A 27528-nucleotide genomic window follows, 5' to 3' on the forward strand; every position below is an offset into this window, starting at 1 on the left:
CATATGAAAGTATCTTTCTAGAAAATCTGTTCTGTTTGTTCAAAGTGAGTGAATAAGTGCTGCTTGCTATGGTGTAACTTGTTGTATTTGCCTCCTTGAGGTTGTCTTCGACAACATGCCATAAAAAAATAGCATTCATGTATATTATTTGAAGAATCATATTTGTCAACAAGTTCGTGATCCAATTTGCTCATGTATGTTTATCAGAAAACCTTATTTACACACTTCAGGCCTGCCCTGTAAAGAGAGTTCTGTTCTTGATCAAAGTATCTAATTTGAGAAGAAATTAATACAATATTACTGTGTGATAGAAAACTCCTTTATGTTTTGTAATAAAACTGTATTACAGGTGCATTCTTCTATCTGGCTGTATAGATGCATATGTTAAAATATTCCTTTGCATTGCATTGTTCTCATTTGAAACACAGTTCTTGACTGCTCTGTTTTCTTAGATGTACATGTGCAAGTGTACTACCAATGTTACAAAACTATTCTGTGTTGTCTTGCTGTATTGTCTCCCTGAGCAGAGTCTTTACACTTCCCCTCATTTCCCTCGGATTTTTTTTTAAGCCTCCAGAACCTAGGGAGGTGAGCAGGTTTGTGTGAGGTCAGGTCTATTAACCAGATGACATCTGTAACACTTAGGCTGATGAAACCCATTTTTGCTTGTTCCATTTCTGAGCGTCAAGTGACCCTTTAACTGAAACAAACAGAGACAGGAACTATGAAGCTTTCTAATGCCATCAGTATAGCAACCTTTTTTATTGCTTGCAGAGAAAAACCTGTGGTTTGAATTGAACTTTTGTTATTAATCTTGGGTTAAGCTTGTAAAGTGCAATTGCTTTCAACGTATCTGCAAAGAAACCTTAAGAGAATTTGTTCAGTTGATTGATGGCTATATGGAGGAGATTGTGCTGTATTTTTGAAGCAGAACTGGTGGAAATAAGGTGCAGATAATTGGAATAAATTCATGCTTTATCTAGAATAACTCAGTGTTGACAGGTTACTTATCCATTCTGTCCACTATTTTTGCCAACACTTAACCATGTTAAGTAGCGTGAAGGTGCCAGTGCTGAATTAGTTGCTTAAAAGGTGATCTTGTGATACTTGAAAACTTTACTGAAACTTGGAACTCATCTGTTCTTTCCATTTGCTTTGCAAGGAAATAGGAAAGTTGATCTAACATCCAGAAATAAAATATCACTAGCAGAGATTTTTTGGACTCACTTTATATCAATGTAAATCTTTCTTTTACCCTTCTCCCTGTGCAGCTTCCTCTGTATGTCTTGGCCTTCAGCTGAGAATTTAGTTATCAATTGTGATATGGAAGTTGATATTAAATTTAAATCTCTCTGTGCCTGTGTGGGCTGTCAGATGAGTACATTTTGTAGTGTACCCTTGGATTAAAACAGGATAGGTCTTACTAGTTCTGGTGACACCAGGGAGTAGTATGGGTCTCTTACCATACAAGCATTCAAGATACAAAACTTCAAAGTAAAAGGATGAGCAGGAGTTGCTTCTCAGAACAGGACCACCCCATAAATATTTTTGATGAGAAGGAAAGTAGAGGGTGGTGAGACACAGGAGCAGGTTTCCCAGAGAAGTCATGGATGCCCCATCCCTGGATGTGTTCGAGGAGAGGTTGGATCAGTCTTTGAGCAACCTGATCTACTAGAAGGTGTCCCTGTCCATGTCATGGGGGTTGGAATGAGATGATCTTTAAGGTCCCTATTAACCCAACCATTCTATGATTCTATGACTATGCCTATTGATAAATTACAACCCAAGGAAGACTGCTGTGCTAGCATTGGGCTTCTCAGTTGATATCACCAGGCACAAGCCTCCAGAAGACCATGAAATTGCTTTTTGGTGTGTGGTGATAAGAGTTCGGTTGAGGTTTGCTTTTCCTACCATGCCGCAGAATAATCCTCAAGCTAGAGACCTTTATCTGATACGGGGTGTAAGAATAAAACAGAGTTTGGGGTTTGAGTTGGAAGTACGAGAAATCTACCTCTCTTTTTCCTCTTCCCTTCCTCATCTCCCAAGCCAGGTGATGTATTTTCTTACTTAGTAGGCAAAACAATTGCTAGCTTCTGTTTCTCTATTTTCAGATAGATAAATAATATATTAAGTTCAAACAAGACGAAGGAAAGTGTGCAAGTTAAATAGCATGGTCCAAAAAACATGTGGATTTGGTCTGTTTTGTCTGCCGTACTTTCACATTGCTTGCTTTCAGGAGGTAGCTTTAGTGCGTAGCCAGATTCCTGGCAGCTGGGCAGTGATCTGTAGGATATTAGAAGCGTATCAGGGAAGTGGAGAAAAATAAGAAGTAAAAAGGAAACTTGATAGACCCCTTTCTGGTTTCTGCTTAGTACCTCCCCATTTTGTGCTGTATTGTAAGTGATGCTTTAGCAATAATAGACAAAGCCTAACGAAGAGACTTGCTTGCTGGCAGAAAGTTGCTTAAAATAACTTACTGCGGATAAAGAGGCTGCCCAGGTCAATAACGCTGTGAAATCCTCAATGTGTAACAGCTCCAGGAGGTTTTGTAGGCATATGGATTTTTAAAAGCTTTAGACCGTTGATAAGGCAGTAAAGATTGTAGAGTGCAGCTAACCTTGTATTGATGGTGCTGGGACAGTTTTATGAAGATTCAGAATTTGGCTATAGAAATACTGAAATCTGTTTCCTTTAGCAGAACACTGATTTAAAGTATGAATGTTAGAAAGAAAGGGTTGTTCTTTGTTAACAGATGTTTAATGCCACTAAGTGTTTGTTATATTCTACTCTTCAGTCAGATCCATGACTGTTAAAAGTGCTGTAAAACAACTTACCTGGCATGCTTTCCTTTCAGTCAAGGGAAGCTAATTTATCAAATAGTGTCATCTGTCCCTGCCTTTGCTATGAATATAATACTTTTGATTCTGGTTTTATGTAGCATTATTTTTAAAACATTAGCTGAAGCTTGATTCAGCTAGTTTTCATTAAAAGTACCCACTCATTGTAACTGGGAGAGATTGCTATCAGTTCACTAATACTTGAATTAAAGCAGCAACTTTCTATACCACGCTTTAAACAAAGAAAATTGTTGCATGCTGTTTGAAGGTGGTTCCTTCTGTAATTCCAGTTGAAATTTTTATTGTGAGAAATGTGTTCCATCTTCAGAGTTGTTTGATCCATTTTATGTCGCATCCACCTGCACAGCTCATAAGGAGAACAGGGGAGAGGAGCAGGATCTGGGGTTGTGGTAGAGAAGGGAACCTTTGTAGAAAGTCAGGTGTCGGCCTTTCTACTGCTCGTGGAGTAGCTCTTTTATCTTAGTGTAGGTTATTCTATGCAGTTTCAGCTTGATGCTTGCTATGTATGTTTCTGGGGGGTTTTTTTAAGAGCAGATGTATGTTAGACGTCTTTTCTCAGGAATATTAATACATTTTAATTGTTATGGTTTGTGGAAGTGTCTTGCAGCAGATTTGAAGGCTCAAGGCATACTGCCTCACCAAGACTCTTGCTTCATTTTGTCTTGCTGTGCAGTTGATATGAAGCCAGCCAGTTGCAAAACCATGTGGTGAGAAATTCCTAACTCTACAGTTCAAATTCTCTTTTAGTGGTTCTACTTAGTATATCCAACTAGTTGCTGAATGTAACCCTGCTCTGTGTTTGTCTTCAAAAGAAATTGTCCCCTTGGTTCCCTTGCCCAGTCTGATACTGTACTGCAAGACCCAGGGAGCCACCAGGAGAGTCAAAGATAGAGGGAGGGCAGGAAGAAAAATCCTTCCTTTTTGCCTTGGCCCCACCTGGCTAGAAAGTTGGCTGGCACTGCAGGCAGAGTGCTGTGTCCCCTCCAAGCCCAGCCTGTCAGTTGTCTTTGGCTGGGAAGTCAGGCAGGCTTGTGTCAGTGATGAACCAGTGGAAGGAGAAGAGTCATGCCCGAAGGGTAGCATACCAGACAGAAGACTGTTCCTGAAGCCACATAGCCTGCACGAGCTGCTGTATCTCTGCTTTCACTCAACTGCTTTTATAGTAGAAGTTACTAGACTGATCTTTCATCCCATCTGAAGTAAACTCATTTCTTATCTTTGCATGCATCAAAGAGGATATGAACACCAAGCCTTTGTAGCAAAAATTCAGTTAAATAAGACAGGATAAGAGTGCCGAATCCAACAACTTAATCTCATAGACCAGTGAGATGAATGAGTCTTAGACTAGCTGGCACTTGGAAGCAGCAATAAAGTCATCTTTGTCTGGGGATCTGGGCTGTGAAGAGATATCTCATGTGGCTTTCAGTGTTTGCTATCTCTGTCTGAGAAGTCTATACCAGTGGAAAGAGTAGCAGTGATACTGTTTATCAATTTAGCCAGATAGATTATGGCTTCTGGCCTAAATTAACCAAGTTCTGGATTTACCGGTGCTTTTCCTGCTGGAGGACAAACTGATCCCCTAGTTCTGTGCTTCCAGCCACCACCCAACAAGTTGGAAGTAGTTACCTGAGTAAATGAAGTTGTAATTGTTCTCATGATCTGGAGAAAGAAGTCAGCACACGTGGCCCATTCTGCTGGCTAATACAAAGTTCACATTGATCTACAGTTCAGTTTGCAGCTTGCATCACTAGACAGTACCAGTTTTGAGCAGAAAATCTTTTTCTGTCAGCACCTGAATTAGTCTGAAGATGATGGATTGGTTTTTGGTTGGTTGGGGCTTTTTACTTTTTTTTTTTTTTTTTGAGATATTTGTTTAGAAGGTGACTCCTAACTCTCAAGTTGAGCACACAGCCTGCATATTCTGTTGTAATGAAAGAGTCCTAGTACAAAGGAGTTTCATTTAAGCATACTTAAAACTTGTTTGAGCTCTACTTCCCTTAATTAAGAATCTAGTAAACATGGGCTGTGAATGTCTTATCACCAACATTCATCTCAGTTCTAGAGGATCCAGGATTTTTCTTCATTTAGAGCAGCTTATAACCATTTTCCGAAATAGGTTGCATGTGTTTGTGAGAGGGAGGGAAATTCCTTTGGCTAATTGCTACAATAGTATGCAATTTTAGATAGATCAAACAGATTGCAGATCTACAAGTCGCAGGTTTTCCACCTATAAGGAGCTTGGGCAAGATGTTACTAAGAATCTGCTGGCTGCAGGTGGCACGCAGAAGTGTTCACTGGGAGACTTGTGAACCTTGTTGTTCAACAGTAAGACCTTGTCGAATAATAGATCATGCATTCAAGAATTGGAAATGCTCAATCCTTAAGCAGTGAAATCTGATTCCTCCTCACCTTTGACAGACTTCAGTTGCTGTACATAAACTTTCTCAGTAATATGTAATCGGTGCTTTATGTAACTTGAATAATATAGTTGTTTATGCATAATTCCCCTATTTATGCAAAGGACTATACTTGATTGAGACACTTTATTGCCAATTCTTGCTACTAATGGCAAAAATATCTTAATTTAAATGATTTCACATTAGTTGATTTAGAGTTCCTCACATGGGGTTTTTTTTTGTTGAAATCCATGGACTGGAAAGGAATCAATATAGGGCTTTTGAAACTGGTAGAGGTTTGCAGTGCTCCCACTACGATTGATTACAGCTGCTTTTGTAGGGCTTTAAAAAGAACAACCTGTATTAAAAACATCATTCTTTGGTATGAGCTCTAACAGCTCCAGATAGGTTTCCATGGGGGCTGCCCTGCAATTTGACCACTTCAAGGGATTGCAGTAATCACCAGCGGGCCAGGGCAGCGAGGCAGAGGAAAGGCTATTAGGTGGGGAGTTATTGGCATGCATGCCAAAGAGGTTACCCTGGCAGCTTTAATCATTCATCCACATTCTCAAGAGGAGGGAGGAAAATATAAGTCTTAGTTCTTCTGATTGATTAGGAAAAGGGATCAGCAAAGCATGAAAGGAGAGGGAGTTGTGTGTGGAAGCGCCAGTGTGTGTTAGATTTAAAAGTACTGGCTGAGGTGGGTACATGGAGTTATGACCTCTGTACCCAAAGCTACCTGCATCTCCCACTACTATCGGGCTTGTGACGGGTGATTCAAAAACGGGCTATCGTTTCATTCAGCAGTTTCAAAGGAGCACATTTAGCTTCTTGGTCACGGCTTTGCCTTAAATTTAACCTGTCTGCACATGGGCTGATGTGTCTTTAAAAATTGATTAGCATTTTGAGCTGTGACAACGATTTGCAGGGGGGGGAGTGTTGATCCTATTTTTGGTGAAACCCATGGGTGCTTTCTGGAAAGCATGCAGAAAATTGCTATGCTAATTGAGATAAATCAATCTGTGATGCACATTGCTGGCTGCTGGCTTCTGATGCTGTTTTGCCTGCATGTTGTCCTTTAATATTTCAATCTGGAGTAGCACTTCAGAAGCTGATTCAGCTGTAGTTCTTCTAAAATAGTTTCCCTGTTTTATTGTGCCTTTGTCAATGGCAGAGTTGAAGAATAAACTGTACTTTGCACTGAATGATGGCTTGGCATGAAAGCTGGAAGAGCTTTGAATCTTTTAATTTTGAGTTTCCTGGGAAAACTTTGTTGTTAAACTTCTGCTTTTGCATAGGACACAAGAATTGCTGCATACACTGTACCCTGGCTGTTAAGTAATCTTGAAGTTTTCAAACCGCAGTGTTCAATTCTGGATTTCATGTATGAGGAAAGACCTGTTGGTGTAGAGTCAGGGTATGTGATATAATGTCAAATCGGGGCATTCATGTAAGCAGCACAGAAGCGCTGTTTGCTTGGGTTGGTGTATCAGATTTGCTCTGTCGCTCTATCACTCCTAAGTAACCATTTTTAAGGGGAGAAAGTTTATGTGGTCATTGGGTTAGGAAGGCCCCTTGGTCCTAACCTGTAGCCTGTGTGTAGTTTTTCTGAACACACAGCCCCCTAGTTTGTAAATCTGGGGAAGGAACAATGGTGCAGGTCTCCTCTTGAGTGTAGGCTTTCAGCATGAATTGCTGTAGAACTGCAGGAAACTGTCATGGCTGGAGAAGGAAAAGATGATGTTGCAGTTTCACATTCTGCTATCCATGAAACTTTTGGTTGCTGAGTTGTGAGATGAGGCTGTGGGACATCTTCTGAGAGGCCTCTGCCTGGGTGAAGAACTGCTTTTCACTGAGTGTGTAGCAGTGGAAGAGGTTCAGAGATTAAGGTTTGTTACTCTGGAAAATTCTGCAAAACTGAATGAAGATGTCGGTATCTTCTGCAAGGTACATGATGAAGGCATCTTTTGTAGGGATGGACCCAACTACGGTCTGCATCAGCTAGCAGTCTTTTAATACTGCTTCACGTGGGACTGAGCCTAGTTGGATAGCCTAGGAGGGCTATTGGGCAACATATGAGAATCTCTTTTTGTTCATCTACTAAATATCTGTTGTAGCTGGAGCGCATGCAGCAGGTTGTTTGATCTGTCCATCACAAATTGTGACATTGGTACTTGTGCATAAGGATAGAAAGCGCTGCCTGATCTTGCTGCTGTGCTTGCTTGCCTTTCTCTTACATCTTTCATACTTTGTTCTATGCTGGGCAACACAGTTTCTAGATAAGGGATTAACATAGTCTGAAGTTTGGTGTCTGTGTGCATCTAGTACATAAAAGATGCACAAGTGGAAATCGGACTCTGTGAAAATAAATAGATAGAAGCTTATTAAGTTGGAATTTACCTCATAGAGGCAAATTCTGGAGGACGTTTACCTTTCTCTTGAAGGCAGAACAAGCCTCAGCTCCAACACTGTGAGCAGGCCAAAACCAAATCTGTGAGCCTTTATAACGGGAAGAAAAACATTTTCAGATAAGCTTGAACAAGTTCTCTGATCTTTGTTTTAAGTTCTGCTATCACATAATGCACCATCCAGCATGTAATTACACATTAGGGAATATTTCTGAAGGCACAGATGACTGTTAGAAAACAGGCACACTAGATTTTATGATTTTGTGAGGAATATGAACTTGAATCTATCAACGACAGCACAGCAATTTCTTTGGTGCATGGCCATAAGTGAACAGCAGTTGACGTGGTGGTGGCTTGTTGGTGTCTCTTATCCCTGGGGGGCAGTTTGCCTTGAAGCATATCCCTGTGAGCACCATGGATTCAGTGTATTTTCTTTAGTGCAAGCTGACATACACTGCTGAAATGCCTGACACTGGCAAGAGTTATTTTATTAATGCTTTTCCTGTCAAATACGCCTCTGTTTTGATAATTAGTCTGGCATAACAGACTGTGCGTATCTTAAAATCCAGCATATTTTGACTCATGGCTCTGATGTGAAGAAATCTCTGTTAATCAGCTCTTTTGGTAGACTCCTCTATTGTTGTATGCTAGCAGTAGTAGAAGCAGTTTGTCGTGCTTCTGTGCAGTTTATTTTAGGCTCTCTGCCTTTCCTCAGCAGCCAGAAATGGTCAAATCCTTTCTTCATCTGTCGTGGGAGATTGGAAGCCTAAAGCTATAGTTTTGTGCAGCATCAGGAAGTTTTACATGAAGTACAAGGGGCATGAATAATCTTTGTCATGTGCTTCAGCCACAGTAGCGGATCTGCACTGCACCAGGCAGGGTCTCAGTCTGCCCTGCCGCTGCTGGCACTGGCACTGTCCCTGCGGGCAAACACCCGACTTAAAACATTTGTAGTGACACCTATACAAAGCAGATTTCTTCTTCTACCTTTACCTGAAAAAGGGGCAACAAATGTCTTCTAAGGTATTTTTAAAATAGCCTCGCAAACAAGCCCTCCAGAATGAATTACTGCAATCAGAGTTTGTTAGTTAACTGGCCAAAGCCCGTGATGGAGGAGGTGGTAGCTTTTGCAAATTCGGTCTCATTGTGGGGCTCGTTTTTGCATTGGGGCATGTGGATGAGTGGCAGGACTGGCACAGACAGGCAGCAGCCTTCTGGAATGCTGGGAGTGTTTTTAGCTCTTCTGAGGTAAAACTCGGAAATGGTGACTGTGCCAAAGTGATTTGGGGGAAATGAGCAATGCATACTTCTGTTGTTATGCCTGTTGTTATGCAAAGAATATTTTTTTTTATGTGAGCACAGTTATGCGGACTGTGGTATAGAGCAACTTTCCCGTGGCCAGTACCCACTCATTATTATGCAGGCAGTATGGTTTCTCCAAGGAAGAAAATGTGGAATCGTTAGAATGTTGTGTGTAGATTATATCACTAATTATTAGTGTCTTGTTTGTTAAAAAAAAAATCTCACAGCTGCTCACCACTGTGCCTCTCACCATGACTTCTGCCAAAGCCCTCACTGCGGCTGGTGCTGGGCCACAAGATGGGGTTTGTTGGGAAGAGTTTGGCCTGTGACTCTTTAAGTGGCCACCATCACCTTGAAAGGAAATGGGGACTACATCTTCGCTTTTCTTCTTTGCCCAGCTGTAGGACATATCAGTGAAAGGAAAGAAAGGCATCTGTAATAATGTAGTTAATGATAAACATGCCTCATAACATAAAATTCTACTTCAAAATTATGCGTTTGTAGCATGGAACATTTGGGCAGTGTAGGGATTCAAAGGCTGAAGGAGGTTGATGAGCAGCACTGGCAGAGCTAGCAGATGCTCACCTCTAAGAACTAGTGACACAACAGGAAAAGGATGCTCTTCTGGTTAGCACGTTTCTGGGAAAACTTAGTGCTTTAAGGTGTAAATCTGATTTTGAAGTGTCATGCTTTATCGAGGGTTTTTGTCTAAAATCATTACTTTTATTCTTGGACAAGGTTAGCAAGGCTTAAATGGGACAGTCTTACTGGTGAAATAGTTTTCTTAATGTGATGACGGAAGGCAAAGAAGTGCCAAACTATGATAGCAAATTGCCTGCTGGCTTTGGGGTCAGCAATGCTGAGGTCTTCTGGGACTATCTCCTGTTGGGTGGCAGATCATAGTTGCCTTTGCAGGAAATTTCAGGGGAAATACAGCTTCTCCTTCACAAGACTGCCTTTTCTCCTGCCTTCAGTGGGAGTTTCTGCAGTGGCCCATAGGCTTTAGATGAGTGCATTCAGGTAGTTAGCTTTCCAAAAGTGGAGTGTTTATAAAGAATGCATAACTTCAGTGAACTCGGACTCACAAGCTGAACACACTTTTATACAAGCAGTAACAGAATAGGACTGTCTGTTAATAGCTGAGGAAAATCTGTTTTTCTTCTGCTTCTTATGTAGAAGAGCTCTACCTAATAAACATCTGTAATGCTTGCAAATTTTCAGCACCTTCTGGCTTAGCTATTTGGGATATAATGTCACTTTTTAAATATTAGTCTGGTTCTGTGCATACTAACAAAGTTACATCTAAAAGACTTCCACGTGGGGAAAAAGGGAGGCAATGTACCATTAACAACCCAGCTGCAAACCTCAAATTCTGTCCTGTACATATACCCAGAAAGGCAGAGAACAGAAATTTGAGTGCATCTGTAAGTAATAAAATGTTTCCTTCCATATGTCAGTTATTCATCGCTCTTCCATTTGAATTTCAAACAGCCATGGCAACCATGTCAGACATTACTTCTTCACTGCTTCTCACACCAGCTTTCTTGGCATCATATACATGGCAGAAAAGTCTTTAATGTCTTACTCCTTAATCATTATCATGTAATGGGAGGATTGACTATAACAGCAGCACTGGAAAAAGGAACAGCTATGACAGGATACTTTTATCCTTTTCTTTTTTTTTAATGAAGTGTGCCATCCTTTCCTAGACCTCCCGTTGTCTGAAGATTGTTTTCAAGTTTTTGCCGTTGTAATTTTGTGAATGATATATGCATTTAATGAGATGAGTCAGAAAAAAGTTTTGTTTTTTTTTCCTTGTTCACTCTCTCATTTAGCATCAGAATGAGGTGGTTGGTTTTTTTTAAAGTATATCCTGGGTTATCTAAATGTATTAAATCAAAAATATTTTATTGAAGCTTATACTTTGAATTAAAGATTTTAAGATTTTACTAGCTAGTATGAGGATATATTTTATTTAATACTTAATAGGTGCTAATCTACACTACATCCATGAAATTTAGGTTTATGCCAGTGTAGTCAATAACCAGACAGGAATCAGTGATCATTGGTATGTAACATGTGAAGTATTTAGGTCACAGGATTTTGCAGCATTATATTCTTGGAATAAAAACGTAAGTGGGATAACAATGATGGACGAGAATGCCATCTCTGTCAAGAGGTAACGAGCAGTTTTTGTGGCTTCAGGGCCAGATTAAAGGACTGATAAGAGAGACATCCTTGCCTAGTGTTCCTGCCGTTTTAATAGAACTGAAAATAAAGCTGTTACATAAAAGTGACATGAGGGCCCTCATTTCAATTGTTAGCCATAGGAAATAGTCTCTTGAATATCTGGCCTTCCTAATGACTAAAAATAGATATAAGGAGTTAGAATTTGCAAACTTTATTTTTCCTCCTAAGCATATTGAAGTGCTAGTACAGACCTTTTACTGTCCAAGCCTGCTGACAACAGACTTGTTTTTTCAACTTATCTTTTGTGAACACTCTGGAAGTAGTCCATGGGCTGCCCAAGTTCCACTAGAGGAGAAGCAAGGGGCTCTGGCTACAGAAGCTGCAGAGCTCAGACAGAGCTTGATGTCTGATCTGAATGCATTTGGAGTTCACTGTACCCTATATTTCTCCCTATAGTAAATATTTACTGGATCTGTAAGACTGGTGGGGAATAGTTTTCTCATTCTGATGGAGTTGTGTCATCTGCAATACTAGATATTAAATAATGCTTCACATTGTATCCTTTGCATCCCCAGAATAAAATACAATTGATCCTCAAACTGCTGCTGAAAACTATCCAGGCTTTCCTTCTATTTCTGTTCCTCTGCTTTCAGCTGGTTTAAATCTTCAAACATCTCAGCATAGCTAGAAATGAAAGCTTTTGGCAGCTGAAAAGTCATAATTCATCTAAAGAAAGGGAGTGAATATGATGGTGGGGAGCCTCACTGACCAGGCGTTCACAGCTTGGGCTGAGTTGCATTAGCTGCAGAGCTGTCTTACAAAATCTGATCATTGGAGAACTGTCAGGGATCATTTCAGTCTTCTCTGAATCCTGTGGGACTGGAAAGAGCAGAATAACAGGGTTGGTTGTTTTGGGGCAGGAGAGGGGGTGGTTTGGGTTCTTGCTTGGTTTTTGAATTCCCCTGATTTTGCTTCTGATATAGACACAAGTGGGAAATGGCCCAGGGAATACGTTGAGTTCAAGTTTATATTTTTATTCAACACTAAAAATTCTGGGCATGGATGCGTGATCTTCTGTTCTCATGCAGACTAGTTTTTGTTCACTAACATTTGCAAACTCAGGCTGTTTCTCAGCTGTTGTCAAATTCTATCAGCAATTTCCATTGCCAAGAAATTTCTCCACGTAGGTCCTCAAACTTTTTCCCAGCTTGGCACTGGGTAATGTTTACTGCCTCTGATAACTTTTGATATTGTATTCCGTTTCTATATTCATGGTCAGCCACCTGCATTTCCTTTTGAATATGTTTTGTTTTTTCCTGTCTGATATTAGGGAGTGGGCTATTTTGTACCACAATTGTGGCTGAAAGTAAAATGGTGTGAAGTGGCTTGGTCCATTGTGGTAGCCTGATCAGCAGCAGGATATTTGTCCCGTGACAGGGAGTCATTTTCCTATACGGAAACAGCCTCAGTTGTGTCTTAATTACAATACCACCTATACCCATACCGCAGTACTTCAGGCCTTCCTTTGGAGACATCTTTTAAAAGAATTAAGTAATTTGATGGCGACCAGTATCATCTTGAATTTCTGCTTTGGACTACATCCAGTTCCAGGCAGACTGTGTGATCTGCAGTTGACAGCAAGCCTTTTGGAAACCTATCTTAAAACCATTTTTCCCCCCCCATATATGCCACAGGTAAAAGCTGCTGTAGCAAGAGTAGACTTTGACCAAGTATGGTGTTTTTTTTTTCTTTTCTTCTGTGGAAGAAAAACAAGGTAGCATTGTCTTAGTTCAGAGCTGTTCAGAGAAGCCTTAAGTACTGCCAGTGCAAAGGTCTTTTGCTCTAAAGTAATAATTGGGATGGCTTTTTTGCTTTTCATGAAGAATCATTTTTTTTAATTGTACTGAAGAGCAGTTTTCTGCTGTGACAAAGCTTAGAACAGGAATCTGTTGTCAAAAGCTGCCTCAAAAAAAGTCACAAATATCTTCAACAATACTTTTTAGGCCTCTGGGGAAAAAGATTACCTCGGAAAAGTCAGATGTGGGCTTTTCCATAGCAGGAGTTACCCCTTTCACAAATTGGTACCCCTTTAGGAAAGCTATGATGAATGTTGGGTTCTATAAAAGAAGCAATCGGTGTCATGCAGTAAAAAGTAAGGTGGAAATCCTAGTGACTCGGAGCAGCAGGTTTGGGTGGTTGTATGAGATACAGAACAGATGCATTTTGGGATACATTTGACATCAAAAGACAGGCTTCACGTGATAGCCTTTAGATTTGTATATATGAGATTTTGACAGAGGGCTTCAGTCCTGGGATTTGCTGCTTTCTTGTTTCAGAAGCTCTGCAGAGTATACTATAAATCCTATTTATTCATTCATACATTTAATGAGATGAAGTGTGATTTGAAGCGAGACTGCTTCTTAAAGATTGGATGGCTTCTTAGCTTTCATTGTGCAGCCTTAGTTTGTTTTTTTTTTAATGCTATAATTTTTACAAATTTCTTTAACATCTTAGGAATGCATTGCATAAACTGGAAGAATAAACTGTTCAGTGTGCCATCATCAACTCTGAAAACAGGAATGAAGATTAAGAGTCTGCTATGCTGGAGAACTGTTAACTTTTTAACCATTCCCTCTTATCTGTTTTCCAGAGAGCAGATTTGACCTCTGATAAAGATTTATACCTTGACAACAGCTCTGTTGAAGAAGCATCAGGAGTCTATCCAATTGATGATGATGATTATTCTTCTGGGTCAGGTTCAGGTGAGATAACATGTCACAATTTACTTCTAAAAAGTGTAAGAAGTAATGCAATTATTTGAGGAAAATCTGTGCAGTTTTCCTTCGTAAGCTGGAGATGATGCTTTCAGTGAGTACTGTGAGTGCTTGGCTGTCTATTTACAGAGCACTGAGCATCCCTGCAGGCTTGGTTTTAAACATGATCTTTTTACTCTTTTTTTATTTCTTAGTTAGATCATTTCACTGCATCTCTACTGTCCTCTGGTTTCTGTGTAGATCTCTCTGGAGTTTAGAAATAAGGATTAGAGAAGGCTTAGTTCTCCCATAGCATAATGCTAATTTAGTAGCCCGTAAGAAAACATAGCAGCAGCAAACTAGTTTTCTCTTAATATATATTCAAATTTACATAAACATGGCGTTTATTCCTTTTTTGCTGTTCTTTTAAATTTAGAAGTCTAGATGCTACCAAAAGCACAACAGTTTCCTCTGAGGTAATGGCATCCATATAGTGAATAAAGAAATTCTTAAACATAACATACTGCGTTCTCAGAGAGGCACGTAGCTTGCTCATCATTTTTCAAAAAACTGTCAGTGAAACCTCATTAATAATTTCTCATAGAAAGCCTCTTTGTGGAGTATCTTCTATATCAGCTGGGAGGCTCCAGCCGTTAAAAGTTAAGTGCAGGATTGCAAAATTTTATGGTAGTTCTTGGAAATAAATTTCTTTATTGTTGTGAGTATTTGCTGAGCTATTGTGGAAATCCCATTTGTTTTCCAGTTGTGTTACTTATTTGTTTGTCATTGTACTTTTTGTAGTCTGTCTTTTCATGTTTATTTATACTTGTGAATTTTTAAAAGGAGAGCCCTTCTTGTAGCACCATGTCTTTGTTACCTTGTAAACCACAGCTGAGATTTTTGTGTAGATTTTTGGTTTCCTTTTCTTTTGGAGGTTCAAAGATATGTTAAAATGAAGTCTTCAGAGTTCTGATTGTGCTGCCAGGCAAACTCAGGCCCATCTGCCATTGGCTCCTGGGTAACATCCTGCATTTTGGAAGTCCTCCATAGGTGCAATTTGATGTTATAATACGATCAGAGGCTCAGTAGAACCTCCTTGTTGTAGACTTCTTTGAGGTGTAATTTAACATTTAATTTTAAAAAGTAGGGTTTTTTTTCAACCCTCTGTGGAGTTCAGCTGTTTCTAATATGGATGATTCAAAATGCAGCCCTGCTTTTGAGATGGAAAGGACTATACAAGAGCTGGCTTTGGGTTTTATTAACCCATCTCAGTGGTAAAAGTGGAGCCAGATGGACAGAAATTGCCTCTAGGTTCACCAACAGTAATGCCTTGGCTTTCATTTTTCCTGTGCTCAACCATGAGTCATATGTGGAAGATGGAGTGTATTACATGCTCTCCTGCTACCTCTGCCAATCTCTGTTTCTTTTCTGCAAGAAAGCAGGGAGAGTCTCATTGTAGACTGAAACTAGCTGGATGCCTGTCCAGACAGCTCATGTGACAGTGCCCAAATCCAGTACTTTTAAACAAAGGAAGAACTCTTAAATTCAAATAACCTTCTGAGCAATCTCTAAGCCCTGTAAAAGGGAAGCAAATTAGCATCCCTTCCACTCTGTCATCCCATACTTACTGCTGTCTCCATTTTATGAAGCAGAAACTGTCCTGCAGGTGTACCAATGAACAATTTTCCTCATACTGTGTTGAATGTGTCTCTCTTTACTTGATACTCAGTGATGTAGTATTCCTAGCAGGGAGAGCCTTCCCACTCAGAAGTGCTTTTCTTGCTATGTAATTCCACTCCAAGCAAACAGATCCAACATGACAACATGCTGACTCCTTCCTTTGGTATGAAAATTGTTAGCTGCCACCAGGCCTATGAAGATAAACAGGAATTGTCAGTACCACCATTAATGCCCTTGCAGGTCTGCAAGCAGCATTAACATGGGCAAATGTCACTGTAAGCGTGACACATTTCAAAGTAGAAACTGGCTGATAGCTTTTTCTAAGGAGAGAAAAGGTGATGGTGTTCTGCCTTTTTTCTTTCCTTTCATAGCCTTTTTAGTCTTTTATGTGTATTCAGCTACTGTTGTGCATTTGCCCAAGTGTTCAGTCTGAATCCATTGGTCAACTGTTTCTGAAGGAGACAGGCCTGCTTCCGGATTGTCTTCTATGAACAGCAGAAAATCTATAGGTCAATTCATTACTCCATTGTTTCCTACTTGCAGTCTTCATCTCTGAGGAGATGCCTCAGTCTGTCACTCTTTAATGTAGGTGTTTGTATATCGCACAATAATAAAAGAGTAAAAATAAGTTTTCCTGCCTATTTACAACTTGAAATGCTTTTATAACTTCTTTTTCTTCTGGCGTAAAAGATCTTAACTGAGCCCTGATCTTGCAGGTACTTGGAGGTAGCATAGCTGCCTTTGCTTTAAGGAAAGCTATTGGTATTAGATTTACCAGTGCATTTTGGAAAACTGTCTGATTCTTATGTCTTTTCTTAATTTCCACCTGACAGACAAGGCTATGCAATATATATCAAAATCTGATACAGATTTTCCTTCCCCTTCTTCTCTTTCCCTAGCCTAAAAGGAAGTTGTGGAGAGAAGGGTGCTGGCCTCTTCTCCCAAGTGACAGGGGACAGGACGAGAGGGAAGGGCCTCAAGCTCTGCCAGGGGAGGTTCAGGCTGAACATTAGGAAAAAATTTTTCACAGAAAGGGTCATTGGGCGCTGGAACAGGCTGCCCAGGGAGGTGGTTGAGTCACCTTCCCTGGAAGTGTTTAAGGGATGGGTGGACGAGGTGCTCAGGGGCATGGTTTAGTATTTGATAGGAATGGTTGGACTCGATGATCTGATGGGTCTTTTCCAACCTGGTGATTCTATGATTCTAATATTTCTCAGTCAATAACAGCTTGAGTTGAGAAGGTTCTTGGAGGAAAGTTACAGTAGTGGGACTTGGAGCTCCTCAAAGAAGTAGAAGAGCAGATCTGCTTTGGCTCTTGAGCCAACAGGAAGCTGAAGTTAGGCTCTAAGGCCAGAAGGAGACAGGGAGGAATGTGTTGTGGGGCTGGGTGATGGGTGGTGGCTGTGGGGCTCAAGGTGGGTGAGGCATGGGCGCTCTCCCAGGTGCTGAACAGGAGCTGGCACAGGAGCCAGGGCTGGTAGTGGGTTCTCCTCGCCATAGTATCAGTGTGCCCAGCAGGCACTCCAGATGGGGCAACACACCTTGTGCTGGTGTGCTTCCTTCCCATGGTGCAGGCAACACAGCGAGCATTCATTTGTCTACTTCCTAAGGTCCTGCTTGAATGTGCCTTTCAGATTGGCTGGGAGCAAGAGATTCTCCTGTCCACCTGCCACACCAGTGCCAAGCACACTTCATGACATTGACTGCCTGGTTCTCCATAAAACCCTACTGTGATGCTGTTAGAAAGTGTGGTTTTGTGATGCTGGGCAGAATCTTCAGTATGCTTAAGTATAATTATGACTCTTACTTTTTGTTTTGTTCAAGTTTTGTTGTTTGTTTGTTTGTTTTTTTACCTGCTCAGATAAAAATTACTGGAAACATAACATCATTGCACTATCTCCATGTATTTCAGATGCAGTTCCCTGATAGTATAATATTTACAGTGTCATCTCTGGTTGTCTAACGCTGTATTGATTAAGGGTTGTGTTGAGGCATTTTCACATGAATAGGGGTGAGATAAGCCAGCTAAAAATATCATTCTGGTATGTGTCATTCTACAGTGTCATTAACGATAGAGATGGAAGGTGTGGAAGTGGTGGTGCAACTTTGTGTGCCCACCTTATGACAACTTTGCTTGTGGTGGTACTGTTACCAGTGTGTGATGTGCAACAGCAAGTAAACATGATGCCAAAAGATATGGTGAAAATGATTGGGTTTGTTTGATAGGAAGAGTTAATCAGTGACTGCTTTGCAAGTGAGAGTGCTAACTACCCTGGGCTTTTTGTAGTATACAGTGATTTAAGCTGGCACAGACTTGATTTCCTGACAAGTTTCCTCAAGCACCAAGAGTGTGAAAGAGCATTCGCATTCCCGTTACCCAAGGGGCAGCTAATAGACAAGTCACTGAGGGCTATTTTAGGTATTTCCAATACTACAGCACAATTTAGAGCTATTTTGACCACTATGAAGACAGCAGTTGGACATCCTGAAGAAGTTGCTGTGTGTAAAAGATGGTGTGTGAGCTCTCAACTCTTTACCACAGAGATGGCCGTGGGTTTAATTGCTGTAGGGTTTTTATGTTACCCTTACTAACAGGGCAGTATCTATTTGTAGAGGGACTCAAGGCAGTTAATACATAGCACAGGCACCCAAGCTGACCAAATCCAGATATTGTCAAAAGAGACACTGGTATTTTTAACATGGAGAAGTAAGGCTTTATACCTCATGCATTTCACAGTGTTCCTTTTAACAACCTAGTTGGAAGTTATGCTTATGACACTGTTGATTTATTCTTTCCAGTTCTATTTCAATTCAGGGAGGGAGGCAGGGGTCTGGGTTTTTTTTTGCATTCAGGGAACATGAAGCTATATAAAATGCTATTGCTATGTTCTGGAGGACATTAGACAGGTTTTTATGATCCCTTAGTCCTACTTATGGGTAATTCTGAGAATACTAATGTCAGTTTAGCAAGGGAAATGTCTTACCCTTGTTTAGACCTACTCCATGCCAAGCAGAGACCTATCTAGATAAAGTTAATTGGAAAGCAGGAACCATAGTGATGTGTCTAACCTGAATCACGACTAAACAATAGGTGCCCCCATGTTTTGGGCATTGTCAGGATTCCTCTGAGGCCATACGGAAGATGACCTGGGTACCTTTGGTACCAGTGGCTAGTCTAGATGTTATATATTAGTCACCCATTTGTTGAGAGACCGAGATCTGCATCTTCCGTAGCCAGAGAGGTTCAGACCTGTTTTATCTGGCAGACACAACTAATGCCTGAAGCAAAGGTGGCATTTAAGGATTTGGAGGAGCAGTTGTTATTAAATGGGACTATGAAAAGAAGAAAAAAAAGTTCTATATTCTCAAACTGTGTTTTATCAGATCTCTAATCTGATCATCAATTTTAATTTCCATGACTGTGAGTGTCTTGTGTAATTTGGAGGAACTCTGGAAAGTAAAGCAGGCTGAGCTATCCATTGGGCCCTTATTTTTCAAAGAAAACTATTGAGGCAAAGCCAGAAAAATTTTCCCACTGGATGCATTTCCCCACCTCTGTTTTGAAGCAGGGTGTTGGGGTTTTGATCTTTGAGTAGCACTTCAGGAAAATACGTGATTCTTGTTGGGAGTTCCTTATTATAGAGACTGCACTGTAATTTTTGTATCTCTGAAGGCTTTTCCAGCACTATTCTGTGCTGGTAGCTTTAACGTAGTACTTAATGATTTCAAATTTTCTCAGCTACAGTAAAGAAGTTGTTTTAGTTATTGTCTTGTTAATGCCCTTTCTTTTAATGCCAAATGTATGTAATTCTTGATGGTGAGTTGAAGGATTGATACAGGCTTATATTTTCAGCCTGTTTTCTTTCTCTACAAAAATAAGACAAAAAGTCGATTTGGAATGAGTGAGTCATACTATTATGTTGTAAGAGGTTATATTTTTATTTGTTAGGAATTAATCTTATGCACATTTGCTGGATTTATTACCCAATAGTTACTTGGGTAACCAGTGTCTGTAATGAGCATAACACATTGAGATTCCTAAGGACTGGTCCAAGAATAGGTTGATTCTTTTCCTCTTTCAGGCCTTACAATAATTTAGTCTCTTGTCTGTGTCTTCTTCTTTCCAGCATCACTAAAGGATATTTATTAGCTGTGTCCATTATCTTATTCTAAAGAAACCTTCACACTCCAGCAGGGCTTTGAATGTGGAAGAAATTAAATTAAAGTTCATCTTTAGGGAGTTTTCTGTCCTCCTACTCTTTATTTCAAAATAAAAAGGCTTCTGAATTATGTGGAGTTTAAAAACTTGAATTCCTGGTGACTGAAACATGAAGTAATAGCAATCTTCCTGTAGATAGAAAGTACTTTGATTTTTATGTTTGAGGGTTTAAGAGATTTATTGTAGAGAAGATATTTTCTTGTTGAAGCAGTGCAGAACAGGCAAAAACTGTTAAGTTCGTGTGGTTTAAGTCAAGTCAGAATGAAGAGGTTTATTAGACGATTTGTTTATGATATGCAATTAACTGGCAATCATTGAACTATAGTTTTGTGCTTAATACCAGTAATACAATCGATACCATTTTTCAAGTGGCTGGTATTGTGGTTAACATGCAACTGCAAATTTCCAACACCCCTCCTGTAACTGATCCTAATGTGTGCCATGCACACAGATTTGTGTGCACACACATCCACCCCTCACAGGCTGTGGAGTGTGCAAGATTCGCTCATCGGGGTGTGCAGGACCCTGTGCCCTCACAACCCTGCTGTGAGTGATGTGGGTGCCTCCAGCCTCACATGATCCTTGGTACTGCCACCTCCTCCTGTCCCCCAGGAGGAGACCCTGCACTCTGGAAGTGGGGGCTCCAGTGGTGCCCCCATGGTTGGTGTGGGAGAGCTGGAGGTGGGCACTGGGGCACCCGTGGGGTGGTACTGCCAAGCCCCAGCAGAGCCCTCAGTGCCATGGGGCCATGTCAGACATAGCCACACAAACCCTGATGGTTGTTTCTTCTGCTGCATGGTTTCTTCTCCCATTGCAATTGTTTATGCTTTTTTAGTACTTCTTTTCAGGCTGGTTCCTTCTGTTTCAAAAATACTGTTAATTTGCTGGTTACTGCTTAATCCATCTGCTGGCCTCCCTTCTTTCATGGGATTACTTGGGGTAAATATCACCTTGATGGTTTAGAGCGTGCTGCACTCACGTCTTAGCAGACATTTGCCTAGGGTGGACTGTGCAAGCCCCTCTACCTTGGTGACTTAATTAAAAATGAAATTGGCCTGGAAGAATTTCACAGGTAAATGGAATGTCACCTTTTTTGTCTCCAGGTGCTGAAGAAGATGAAGATAGTGCAGTGATAACAACATCCAGAACACTTCCAAAGTTACCAACAACTAGTGATGCATCTAGGGCTGAAACCACCACGGTGAAAATGCAAACCAAGGTGCCTGCACAAACAAAGGTGTGTGGCTAGAGAGCAATGCTATTTATAATGTACGCTGCTGATGGCTTGATGTTAACTTCATTGATTTATGTGGATTAAAAAGCTTCCACAAACCTTACTTAGTGCTACTGCAGCCTGTTAAATGAGTACAGAGCTGCTCAGTTTCATTCCTACTAGAATGTCTGCATAGGAACTTCTGGATTTCACATGAAAACGTACATAGATGCAAAAAAATATCTTGTAGTATACAAGACAGTTTCTTATGATACATAAAATACTGATCTGTGCCTTTTTCGCATCTCTTAAAGGGTTACTAAAAAATTCTCCATGAAAATTCCCTTCTCAAAGGAGAGTTTTGTGTGATTTGGCTGTAGTTTGAACACATGCCATGATCCATTTAGTATTTCAGTATTGTCTAAGTTACCTTCAAAAGCATTCTGAATATAACATATCTGATGTGTTAAACTTCAGAATTGTTATTTCAGAGACTGTTATTCTGATAAACACGGGCAGTGTTTAAAAGCTGTTTGCTAAATACACTTTTGGAAGTTTTAAACTTGTGGATAGTGTTTTTCATTCCCACATAGTGATGGCAAATAACTCCAGTTACAATGTATAGCACAGCTTTCTGTGGTCGAAAAGCTTCCCATGTGTTGTGTTTGTGGGTATCGTGGAGTACGCATGTGGAGCCACAGCTTCATGGCTGCCTGTGATGGGCAGTGGCTGCAGTGTGTCCTGTCTGCAAGTGATGCTCTGTTTTCCTTTTTGTGCCACAGTCACCAGAAGAAATCGATAAAGAGGAAAGGCCTGAGGTAGATTCCAAGAAAAAAAGTGATGAGCCAGGGGATGACACTGATGTGTTCACCGAGAAGCATTCAGAAAACCTCTTCCAGAGAACAGAAGTTCTGGCAGGTGAGACGTTATTTGCCAAGGTTCATCTCAACAGAAATACCACAGAAAACAGAGGGGATCCATGTCAAATAATGCAAACTCAATGTTTGTGTTTTCTTGATAGAAAACTACATTAACGAGGGTAGCCACTGGTTGATTTGATGAGGATGAGATGGCATCTTCTGGGGTTACTGAGTAGTGAAGTCTTACTGATTGGTTTAACGCCCACAAGTTGAACACTGCCTGCTGAATATCCAGAGTTTGCAGAGCTCAGAAAAGGGAGTTGCAATTTGGTTTGATGCTTGTAGTGCAGTAATATATTTCTCACCCATGCTCCTGAGAACATATTACTTTCTGGTCTGTCTGGTGAAGATGGACACTGCCTGGGACGAGCTCGCAGTAGGGGTGGGTGGATGGAGAGGGATGGATGGGTGCTATCCTTAGGATGCAGAAGGCCTGTTTCCATGCATAACCCAGGGAGGCACAGGCTGGCCACCAATGTTTTCATGTGGATTTCCTACATGTGAGGGGTTTTGGGCTTGAGAACAATGTTTACAGGTGTAGTTATCCCTGTGTCCTTGGAGGGTATGTTAGGAGCCATGAAGGTCACACAGTTTTCATCCATATCTTCTTCTGAGCACCATAAGGTGAAATAACGTTAATATCCACATCAGTGGAAGCATGGAGGTTTGCCCTTGAAGTCTAGTTGGAGTTGATACTTCCTACACACTGATGAGTGCATTGTCAATGTAATGCCTCTGTTCCCACGGCTCCACAAAATGTTCTCTTCATGTTACTCACCAATAGATAATTCATTTCAGTCTGGAGCAAGAAAGAAAACTGATGGAGAAAAAGGAAAATTCATTTCTTAGCTAGTGTGAAATAGTTCTTGTAAGGCCGAAAATCTTAACTGCTGAAAAATGAGTTTGAAAGAAACTTAAATGCTATCATTATAAATGAAGACAACTTTACGGTCTGGCAGTATGGCTGGCTTTCTTAATTGAGGTTTTGTAAAATATTTAATAACTTCTTCAGAACTATGGGTTGTTGGATCACTCACTTGTAGGTGGAACGTCTTTTTAAATTATTGCCTTCATAGACAAGCCAGCTTTCCGAGAACATATTTCAGGATACTAGTAATGAAGACAGTTGCATAATAGCAGTACTTTTCTGTAATTTGAAAGAAATGGCAAACTCATTGTTTGAGATTATAAAGAAACATGGTGCTAAACTTGCTTTTCTGGCATATTGTGAATCTCTCTTTTTTTGATTACAGCTGTTATTGCTGGTGGAGTTATCGGTTTTCTTTTTGCAATCTTCCTTATCCTGCTGCTGGTATATCGCATGAGAAAGAAGGATGAAGGCAGTTACGACCTTGGTGAACGTAAACCATCCTGTGCTGCCTATCAAAAGGCACCTACTAAGGAATTTTATGCATAAAATTCCTATTTAGTGTCTCTATTTATGAGATCACTGAACTTTTTTAAATAAAGCTTTTGCATAGAATAATGAAGATTTTTTTTTTCCATTAAAGAGCCATTATGGCACCTTTATGATAAAAACCCATTGTATTTAAAACTTTTCTTGTATTCCTATAAAAATGTAAAATTAAAACTTAACATTTGCAGTGTTCTGTGAATAACAGTGGCAAAGCATTATTTTATAAAACCATTGCTGTTCACTGAATCATTTTTAAAACTTTATGCATAAATATAAAATAATGAAAATTATTGTTTTATCCTATGGTTCAATGAAAGTTGTTTAATTTTTGTCAGCATGTCTCAGATTGATCTTACAAGTTAGTTTTTGTTTCATTAATTTATCTGTTTCCAAAAAATGCCTTTTTGTAGTTGTCATGGTGCAATTCGTCTTCAGATAATTCAGATAATGGTAACTTTTAGTGTAAATGTAATTTTTCAGCTATGTAAACTTTAACCTCCACTTTGTATAAATTTGAGTGTCAGAATATCAATTTTACACTTTGCATTGTTTCTCAGCGTACCTGTAGCTTCAGTGAGATTTGTAACAGCAAATTAATGTGTAAAATTGGATTATTACTACAAACTGTATAGTCATATTCTTACTAAACAAATCTCCTGTAAGGAAGATTTGGAGTAAGCTACTGACAAACCTAAGCAAACCCAAAGACTCTAACAGTATTTTGAGAAGTTGCTGCAGATTTCTATGGCCACTGTATTTGTTAATTATTTGCAATTTGAAGGTACAAGTAGGGGTTTAAATTTTTGTTCTTTAAAAATTCATTTAAGTTGTAAAAGTCTTTTAAAGCCTTTGAAGTGCCTATGATTATATGTAACTCGTTGCAGACTGGTGTTAATGAGTATATAACAGTAAAAGAAAATGTTGGTATTTTATAAGCACAGATGATTCTAATGGTAACTTTTGTAGTCTTACATGGATAGACATAATTGTAATTTGGGAACATAAACACTACTGAATAAATCATGTGGCCTAATACTGAGAATTCCATTGTGATATATACTTTTGTATGCTTTTTATTTTATCTCTACTTGCTTATGTTTTAATGTCACAGAGAACATCTAGTGAATCTTAAAAATCCAGATCAAAAAAAAAAAAAAAGGCAAAAAAGGCTGTTGTTCAGGCTGATTCTTGGACCAGATTTATTGCTGAGAAAAGTGGGAATGTTTTAAGTCTTGCATCTGGCGTGTCAGTTATGAGTCATTCGACCTTTGCATTTTATTTAATGGCAGTATTGACACGGACATGTCCTTCTTGGAAATGTTTTCCATACTGTAAAATTCAAAGGAGTACCCAGTTTCATTTATTGTGTATATTGGTTTTTGATTTGTTGTTCTGGCTTGTTTTTTTCCCCAGCCTTTTGGAGGATTTTGTTTTATTCTGCTTGAACTCCAGCGGAAGAATTGAGACAATTGGAATATCTTCATAAGAGAAGAAAGAAATATTCCAAATAGAAGAGAAAAGGCTCTGTTGCTTAGACTGCAGATAGGTGTTGGATAGAGGGGCATGTGGAGAAGACGATAGCCTGCCTCCTTGTATTATGCTTTGTAACAGACAAATGGCTTTGTCTTCTGCTCTGTTAACCTCCTCAATTTTATTTTTGAGATTTCCAAAACATAGGTGTTCAGGACATCAAGTGGAACTGCTTCTCAGAAGTGGCAGTTTATTGTAAATAAGATCTGGTAGCTCTTCACATAAGAGTTGCATAACTTGTATTTGTTGCTGTCCCAAGTTCAGTGGTCATTTAGGAACAAACAAATGCTATCCTGTGCTAAAGTATTTAATATATTGCCTTTTAAATTACTTATACTTACTGGCAAGTTTTTCAAAGCCATACAAGTTCCAACAAGTAAAAACAGGGTAAGAATTTAACAGGTATATCTTATTGTGCAATATTTAGTGAAATTCAATTAGTAAAATAACTGCTTGAAATAACTGTGCCAAGAAAAGAAAATTTCTGGCAAATGCTGTGCCACTGCTGTAAAATAAAGCATTTGTTGAAGTGCCAAAATAAAGTCTACCATGCCTAAACTAATACTTTATTTGTATAGTCTGACATTCAGTTTTTGAAGCCCACTTTGCTTAAGGTAGTAGGTATGAATTTTCTTTAAAGGTGCAATGAATATCGCTGTAAATATAGATCTAAATATTAAACACCAGATAAATTGTCTCCTCCTTCTTCATAAGCAAACTGGTATTAAGAAGCAGGTTTTATTTATAAATGTTAGACTGCCTGTATACTGAATGCACAGGACACTTTATCTGACATAGACATCTGCTGTAATTATGTAGGCTGCTAAATACTGTGCTTATTGGGTTCCTTCTGCGTCTGCTTACAAGCAGAAGCAATGGTAAAGTTTCAGCTCTATTTCACTCGTTGCTTTTTTTCCCCCTACATATCCATCATCCACTCTGTTTTATTAAGAAGAGGTTTAATGCCTCAGCTATGGAAACAGAGTATCGCAGTCATCCCACCCTCCCTAACAAAAACTTGAAACTTACTTAGCATGCAGTAGGCATGATTGTGGCATTTGTAATCTTGTGATCTCTTTGCCTTTCTCTTTTCAGTGCCAAACCATACTATTAGGGAAAAATTCGAACAGAGCTATTATATTGATTATAAATGTTGGTTCAGTTTTCATCAGTCCAAAAATCAGGCTGACACAGACAGCTTCTAGCAACGCTGCTCAGAAGAAATGGGATCTGAATGTTTGTCTCTTACACTGCGCTTTCCTAGCACGGGTTGGTCTTCAGCTTTGCTTTCCTTTTGTTCTCGCCTTCCTGGATGTGTTTCTAGCAATACTCTGGCTACTCATGGATGTTGCTGGGCAGCTGGGAGTCTTGGTGCCAGGCTGTGGATGCTGTGTCACATGCCTGCAGCTAGCAGTGGCATCTGTACCTCTGGGATGGCTTTTGCTGAAGACCCTTGGCTCTTTTCTGCTGGAGCTGCTGTAGCAGCTCTGAAATTCCTCAGCAACCTGATCCGGTGCCTCCTTGTGATTGATAGGCTCTAGTGTTTATCAAAATGCCATTTTGCTTTGATTTACTCTGGGTTATAAATGGTTGCTTCCACTTAGATTCTTTGAAAATGAAGCCTGATGCAAGTAACATAAGGTTTATGTTAAAAGAAGTCTCTTGCCTTTGCTCTATTTGTGGAAAAATAACTTCAGAAGTTGAGTTCCTTGTGCTTTAGCTTGCCAGATTTAAAAGTCAGTTGTAGCTCATGTTTACAGTCTGCGTTGCTGGTTTTTCCTTCACTTTGAGCATCACACTTCCTTGAAATAAGATAAATTCAAACCAAATTTTTCCTCTTGCATCTCCTAACAAGAGAACAGCATGTTTGTAACTTTGCCTAGTTGTTGCTCTTTTTTTTGGAGGTGTGTACTGACATGATGGTGGAGTCTTAAATGACAGATACTATTTTTAAGCAACATATGGAATACAGGAAATTTCTGTAAGGAACAATGTATCCAGATAAACATTAAACAAAAACTGTTGGTGTGAGGTAAATGATGACAGCATGCTTAGCATTGTGTTCTTTGTTTAAGTAAGAAAACGAGGAAAAGGGGAAAAGGCATCTGAGGGGAAAAAGATCTATAATGAAAGTATTCTTACAGATGGGAATAATGTAGCATTTTTTTTTAAGCTTGCAAGCATTTATATTTGTTGCTTAATCAGACTGGCATAATTTCCTTTCATGAATTTGCAATATTATTATCAATTTTTAGTGGGCTTTGCTATTAGTTTTGTTACCTTTAAGCTTTTGCCTGTGTATGACAGAACTCTGAACCCTGGTGTGAGTATTCAGTGCTGTGAACTTTCAGAGCATTGATTTTCCAAAATTTCCTCAGGTTGAAGAAGCAAAACATTGCTGTCCAGTTTGCATGAGAAAAGGTATAGTAAGCATCCCTCTCCTTGGCATGTCTTCTGGTCCTGGAATGGTTCATGGCTGGAGCAGAAGAGTGATTCTGCTAAGGAACTGGAGTTGGGGAAGAGAGGATGCTGACATGTGCATTTCATTTCCTCCCGACTCTGGGGCTGACCAGGCGCTGGGTTCAGATGTGTGGGTGGGAGGGGGGAGCTGTAACCTAACCCTGCCAATGGAAAAGATGCTT

The 27528-nt window shown here is 39.8% G+C and overlaps 1 protein-coding gene across 1 annotated transcript in view; it reads left to right on the plus strand.

The window, feature by feature from the left end:
• The window catches only part of SDC2 (syndecan 2), a 59887-nt gene extending 35489 nt beyond the window's left edge, over positions 1 to 24398 (plus strand). Inside the window, exons 3-6 of the mRNA XM_069854409.1 lie at positions 13805 to 13916; positions 20910 to 21043; positions 21802 to 21937; positions 23193 to 24398. Coding sequence (XP_069710510.1) covers positions 13805 to 13916; positions 20910 to 21043; positions 21802 to 21937; positions 23193 to 23356 — 546 coding nt within the window. The 3' untranslated portion in view covers positions 23357 to 24398. The remainder of the gene's footprint in view (positions 1 to 13804; positions 13917 to 20909; positions 21044 to 21801; positions 21938 to 23192) is intronic.
• The last annotated feature ends 3130 nt before the right edge of the window (positions 24399 to 27528 follow it).

This window comes from Phaenicophaeus curvirostris, chromosome 3, assembly GCF_032191515.1.
Source record: "Phaenicophaeus curvirostris isolate KB17595 chromosome 3, BPBGC_Pcur_1.0, whole genome shotgun sequence".
Classification (NCBI taxonomy): Eukaryota; Metazoa; Chordata; class Aves; order Cuculiformes; family Cuculidae; genus Phaenicophaeus; species Phaenicophaeus curvirostris.